Source organism: Leucoraja erinacea, chromosome 8, assembly GCF_028641065.1.
Source record: "Leucoraja erinacea ecotype New England chromosome 8, Leri_hhj_1, whole genome shotgun sequence".
In the NCBI taxonomy this organism is placed as follows: domain Eukaryota; kingdom Metazoa; phylum Chordata; class Chondrichthyes; order Rajiformes; family Rajidae; genus Leucoraja; species Leucoraja erinaceus.
In genome coordinates, this window is record NC_073384.1 from 56,085,414 (window position 1) to 56,092,557 (window position 7,144).

General features: G+C 47.7%; 1 protein-coding gene across 1 annotated transcript in view; it reads right to left on the reverse strand.

Annotated features, from left to right (window-relative positions):
* Positions 1-5,119, reverse strand: part of kctd3 (potassium channel tetramerization domain containing 3) — a 52,304-nt gene extending 47,185 nt beyond the window's left edge. Inside the window, exon 1 of the mRNA XM_055639740.1 lies at positions 4,905-5,119. Coding sequence (XP_055495715.1) covers positions 4,905-4,984 — 80 coding nt within the window. The 5' untranslated portion in view covers positions 4,985-5,119. The remainder of the gene's footprint in view (positions 1-4,904) is intronic.
* Between the last annotated feature and the right edge of the window lie 2,025 nt (positions 5,120-7,144).

The following is a 7,144-nucleotide window of genomic DNA, read 5'->3' on the forward strand; positions in this document are numbered from 1 at the left end:
TTTAGAAGGTATCCTATTTAGATATCAGCACAGCACTGAAAAGTGACACACTCCATCAGTGACAGCTTTTGATGCTTTCTCTCCATCTGTTCACTGCTTCTTTTAGTTGCAGCAATCAATGATAGATGTAGAAAGATACCCTCATAGAAATAGGTAAGTTAAACCATATAAATGCTTGGCTGAAACTTCATTAACATTAATCAAACTATTTATCTTCCAAAGGCATTTTATCTCTCCAAAGAATTTAGTTTGGTTTATTGCAATCATTCAAATACCATCAATTTAATTTTTTTACAATCCTACAAATCAATATTTTGCTCTCCAAACCAATGATGCTCCTTTTGAGCTCAATGGAATTAAAGCATATAGTGAACCTGTCTGACTTAAGACCGAAGGCCGGCTATGATCTAAATGGAGAAATAGACTCAAGATCCAGTCCCCAATTTATAATTTTAATGTGCATTTCAGAATATGTCAAAGCACTTCATGCTCACTTTAATGCTGTAACTTTAAGAAATTTGTGTACAAGCCGTTGTTTACCTTTACCTTTTTCTATGAGGGTATCTTTCTACATTCCTCGCTGGAATTTAGAAGATTGAGGGGGATCTTATAGAAACTTACAAAATTCTTAAGAGGTTGGACAGACTAGATGCAGGAAGATTGTTCCCGATGTTGGGGAAGTCCGGAACAAGGGGTCAAAGTTTAAGGATAAGGGGGAAATCTTTTAGGACCGAGATGAGAAAAACATTTTTCACACAGAGAGTGGTGAATCTCTGGAATTCTCTGCCACAGAAGGTAGTTGAGGCCAGTTCATTGGCTATATTTAAGAGGGAGTTAGATGTGGCCCTTGTGGCTAAAGGGATCAGGGGGTATGGAGAGAAGGCAGGTACAGGATACTGAGTTGGATGATCAACCATGATCATATTGAATGGTGGTGCAGGCACGAAGGGCCGAATGGCCTATTCCTGCACTTATTTTCTATGTTTCTAAGCCAGATGTTGATGCCCCGGTGATCTGTTTCTGTACTGTTAGCTGAGGGATAATGACCAGGAAATATCTTCAATGTTTTCAAAACAATTTCATGAAATTGTACGCAGAAGAGACTGCATGTCATGAAATTTGGAGCAAAAAAATATGTTGGGAAGGCAGAATTGTCGATGCTGAAGGGCCTGTCCCACTTGGCGATTTTTTCGGCGACATATTAGTGTCACCAAAAGATTTAGAACATTTCAAAATCCAGCGGCGACAAATAAAATGTTGCGACACTTGAAAAACACTGAACGTCAACGTCATCACGCCGCAAATTTTTTGGTGACCTGATACGTCAGTCAATTATGCTGGCAGTAGCCAAAAAAAATAGCCAAGTGGGACAAGTTTAGACAATAGACAATAGGTGCAGAAGTAGGCCATTCGGCCCCTCGAGCCAGCACCGCCATTCAATATGACCATGGCTGATCATCCCCAATCAGTACCCCGTTCCCGCCTTTTCCCGTACCCCTCACTCCGCTATCTTTAAGAGTCCTATCTAGCTCTCTATTGAAAGTATCCAGAGAACTGGCCTCCATCGCCCTCTTGAGGCAGAGAATTCCAGACTCACAACACTGTGTGAAAAAGTGTTTCCTCTTCTCCGTTTTAAATGGCTTTCCCCTTATTCTTAAACTGTGTGTGGCCCTGGTTCTGGACTCCCCCAACATCGGGAACATGTTTCCTGCTTCTAGCATGTCCAAACCCTTAATAATCTCATATGTTTCAATAAGATTCCCTTCTCATCCTTCTAAACACCAGAGTATACAAGCCCAGCCGCTCCATTCTCTCAGCATATGACAGTCCGGCAACCCGGGAATTAACCTTGTAAATCTACACTGCGCTCCCTCAATAGCAAAAATGTCTTTCCTCAAATTAGGGGACCAAAACTGCACACAATATTCCAGGTGTGGTCTCACTAAGGCCCTATACAACTGAAGAAGGACCTCTTTGCTCCTACACTCAACTCCTCTTGTTATTAAGGCCAACATGCCATTCGCTTTCTTCACTGCCTGCTGTACCTGCATGCTTACTTTCATTGACTGATGAACAAGGACTCCCAGATCCCATTGTACTTCCCCTGTTCCCAACTTGACACCATTTAGATAATAATTTGCCTTCCTGTTTTTACTACCAAAGTGGATATCCTCACATTTATCCACATTAAATTGCATCTGCCCACTCACCCAACCTGTCCAAGTCGCCCTGCATTCTCATAGCATCCTCTTCACAGTTCACACTGCCTCCCAGCTTTGTGTCATCTGCAAATTTGCTAATGTTACTTTGAATCCCTTCATCTAAATCATTGATGTATATTGTAAATAGATGCGGTCCCAGCACCGAGCCTTGCGGAACCCCACTAGTCACTGCCTGCCATTCTGAAAGGGACCAGTTTATCCCTTTGTTTCCTGTCTGGCAACCAATTTTCTATCCATGTCAGCACTCTACCCCAAATACCATGTGCCCTAATTTTGCCCACTAATCTCCTATGTGGGATCTTATCAAATGTTTTCTGAACGTCCAGGTACACTTCATCCACTGGTTCTCCCATGTCCATTTTCCTAGTTACATCCTCAAAAAATTCCAGAAGATTAGTCAAGCATGATTTCCCCTTCGTAAATCCATGCTAACTTGGACCGATCCTGTTACTGCTATCCAAATTTCATCTTTTATAATTGACTCCAGCATCTTCCCACCACCGATGTCAGGCTAACTGGTCTATATTCTGTTTTCTCTCTCCCCCCTTTCTTAAAAAGTGGGATAACATTAGCTACCTTCCAATCCACAGGAAACGATCCGGAATTTATAGAACATTGTAAAATGATCACCAATGCGTCCATGATTTCTAGATCCACTTTCTTAAGCACCCAGGGATGTAGACTATCAGGCCTTAGGGATATATCAGCCTTCAATCCCATCAGTCTAGCCAACACCATTTCCTGCCTAATGTGGATTTCCTTCAGTTCCTCCGTCACCCCAGATCCTCTGGCCACTCGTATACCAGGAAGATTGTTTGTATCCTCCTTAGTGAAGACAGATCCAAAGTAGCTGTTCAACTTATCTGCCATTTCCTTCCCATTAATTTGGGAGTCTTTTGTAACTTTTCCTGTATTCATTTCCCCTTCAACTAAACCCACACGTGTAGCCCTAGCAAACCTACCTGCCAGAACGTCAGTCCCCCTCCAGTTAAGGTGTAACCCGTTCCTTTTGTACAGGTCACCCCTACCTCAGAAGAGATCCCAGTGTTCTATAAATCTAAATCCTTGTTCCCTGCACCAGCCCCTCAGCCACACATTCAGATCCCCCATTTCCCTGTTCCTGTCCTCACTAGCACAAGGTACTGGAAGCAATCCAGAGATAACCACCCTAGAATTCTGCTTTTCAGTCTTCTTCCTAACTCTCTGAACTCATGTTGCAGAACCTCCTTCCTCTTATTCCCGATGTCATTTGTGCTCACGTGCACAACTACTGCCAACTGTTCACCTTCCCCCTTGAGGATGTTCTGAATTTGTTTCGTATCATCTTGAACCCTGGCACCAGGGAGGCAACAGACCATCCTTGCAACTCGCCAGACGCCACAGAATCTCCTGTCTGCTCCTCGGACAATGGAGTCATCCACCACTATAGCTCTGCCCGACGTCGGTTTCGCTGGTCGAGTCCCATCTCTAGGATTGGAGCCACCAACATGTCCGCAGCTATGACTGAAAGCGTCATCTCCCCCGACAGCTCCCAAGAGGGCGTACCTGTTTTCATTAGGCACAGCCACCTGCGTCTCCTGCACTCCACGGTTACCACCCTTTCTCTCAGTTACACGCCTTTGTCTCCTGAAAAGTGGCAATTCCTGCTCCAGCTCCAAAGATGCTGCTCAACCTGCTGAGTTACTCCAGTAGTTTGTTTACTGCTCAGTTAAATTGTACTTTGCATATCATTCCGAGAAAGCAGAGCCTCTGGATAGAGAGCAACACTGATACAGCAGCCCTCCTTAAGCCAGCCTAGTCTTGGGGGCAAATTGGCCTTGTAGGTGGGATGTGTCAGAGGCTGGGGGGATGGCATAAACTATGCCACAGCTGATATATGGTTTGTTGAGCTCCCTCAGGAGATCCAAGCATTAAACAAGATAAACAAGAGATAGACATAAAGTGCTGGAGTAACACAAGCAGCATCTTTGGAGAGAAAGAATGAGTGACATTTTGGGTCGAGACCCTTCTGAGAGTCAGGGGAGAGCGAGACACAAAAATAAGGGAAAGCGTGATAAGATTGGGGATTGGAGAGGCTCAGTCAGGGAGTCCCACCCATGTGGTTGCAGATTCCCGGGCCAAACTCCAGTTAAACCTCAGCCCAATATCGCCACAAACCCGGGCCGCTCTGCTGCACTAGCCTGATGCCGGGCCAGACAATACTGAACCACCCAGACCATACTGAACGAGACCAGGTCGGGTATGGTTAGACCAGACTAGACCATACTGAACCAGACCAGGCCAGGCCGAGCCAGACCAGACCAAGCCGGGCCAGACCAGACCAGGCTGTACTGAACCAGACCAGACTGAACCGGACCAGACTGAGCCTGGGCAGACCAGACCAGACCACGCTGAACCAGACCAGACAGGCCAGACCACACTGAACCAGACCAGACTATACTGAACCAGACCAGACCAGACTATACTGAACCAGACCAGACCACGCTGAACCAGACCAGACCACACTGAACAGGCCAGACTACACTGAACCAGACCAGACTGGACCAGACTATACTGAACCAGACCGGACCGGACCGGACCGGGCCAAAGCTGAAGAAGGGTCTCGACCAGAAACGTCCCCCATTCCTTGCCTCCAGCCGCGCTGGGTTCCTCCAGCATTTATTTAGTGTCTCTCTTCCTCACCTGGTGCCGCCCACATTGAGCTGGATGATCTCTCCGGCCGCCGCGGCCATTGCCGCGAAGTTGCTGCAGTTCGCTGCCATTGTGGTCACAGATGCCCGGCCGAGCCCTGCTCCAGTTCACGCCGTCGCTGCCCGCTTTCTGCTCCACTTCATCGTCCCCGCAGCGGCGGCAGCAGAGACAGCGGCGGCAGAGACAGCATCATCAGCGGCAGAGACAGCAGCAGCGGCGGCAGCAGCAGCACAGGCCCCGGCCCGGGCCCCGGCTCCAGCTCCAGGCGTCGCCCCGCCCCCAGCGGCCGCTCGTCACAGCGCACCGTGCGTCAGCCCAGCCCTCTCTTCCAGTATCAGTCCTCCTCCTCTTCTCCCCCTCCTCCTCACTTCTCCTCCTCTTCCTCCTCCTCCTCTTCTCCCTCTCCTCCTTTCTCTTCCTTCTCCACCTCACTTCTCTTTTCTTCCTCCTCCTCTCCTTCTCTCTTCTTCCTCTTCTCTTTCTCCTCCTCTCCTCTCTTCCTCACCCTCTCATTGACTCCACCTCACTCAACCCTCCTCTCCTCACTCGCCCATTCCCAGTGCATTCCACTCACCCACACACACTCTCTCTAACCTCTCCTCTCATCCACCCCTCTCCAACCTCAATACCACTCACCCCCTACAACCTCTCACCCACCCCTCTCCAATCTCTCACACCCCCCACCCATCTCCATCCTCTCACCCCACCCACCTACCCCTCTCCACCTTTCACCTCAACCCATTTATCTCACCTCCACCCACTCTCCGCTTCGTCACAAGTTCTCTTCAAATCTTTCAAAACTCATTAGATTCTGGAGTAGTTCCTGAAGATTGGTGGGTAGCAAACGTAACCCCACTTTTTAAGAAGGGAGGGAGAGAGAAAATGGGGAATTACAGACCAGTTAGTCTAACATCGGTAGTGGGGAAACTGCTAGAGTCAGTTATTAAAGATGGGATAGCAGCACATTTGGAAAGTGGTGAAATCATTGGACAAGGTCAGCATGGATTTACGAAAGGTAAATCATGTCTGACGAATCTTATAGAATTTTTCGAGGATGTAACTAGTAGCGTGGATAGGGGAGAACCAGTGGATGTGGTGTATCTGGACTTCCAGAAGGCTTTCGACAAGGTCCCACATAAGAGATTAGTATACAAACTTAAAGCACACGGCATTGGGGGTTCAGTATTGATGTGGATATTTAATTCAACTTTAATGTCATCGCACAAATACAAGTATGAGTACAACAAAATGCAGTTTTGCGTCAGTCCGTAGTAGTTGTACATAAGGAGAAAAAAAATAGAAAGAGAGAAGATACAGAATAATCAAGAAATACAGAATAATTAAACAATGGGGACGGAGGGACCAGAGAAATCTATTGGCGGGACTCCGAGTTCAGCAATGTGATTGTGTTGTTGTAGAAGCTGTTCCTCATCCTACTTGTATGTGACCTGAGGCTCTACTGCCTCCCTGATGGGAGGAGGGCAAACAGTCCATGGTTGGGGTGTGAGGGGTCTTTGATGATCTTCCCAGCCCGTCTCAGACACCGTTTCTGGTGGAGGGCATCCATGGCAGGGAGCGGAGCACCGATGATGTGCTGCGCGGTTTTCACCACCCGTTGTAGTGCCTTCCTGTCTGCAGCAGTGCAGCTGCTGTACCATACCGTGAAGCAGGTGGTCAGGATACTCTCTATGGTACAGCGGTAAAAGTTGGTCAGGATCCGGGGGGGACAGGTGGGCTTTCTTGAGCCTCCTCAGGAAGTAAAGGCGCTGCTGTGCCTTTTTGATCAGCCTGGAGGTGTTGAGGGACCAGGACAAATCCTCCGAGATATGTACTCCGAGGAATTTATAGCTGGAGACGCACTCCACCTCAGTCCCGTTTATATGGATGGGGGTATGACTGCCTCCTCTGGTCTGCCTGAAATCAACAATAATCTCCTTCATCTTTTTGGAGTTGAGGATGAGGTAGAGAACTGGCTGGCAAACAGGAAGCAAAGAGTAGGAGTAAACTGGTCCTTTTCACAATGGCAGGCAGTGACTAGTGGGGTACCACATGGCTCAGTGCTGGGACCCCAGCTATTTACAATATATATTAATGATCTGGATGAGGGAATTGAAGGCAATATCTCCAAGTTTGCGGATGACACTAAGCTGGGGGGCAGTGTTAGCTGTGAGGAGGATGCTAGGAGACTGCAAGGTGACTTGGATAGGCTGGGTGAGTGGGCAAATGTTTGG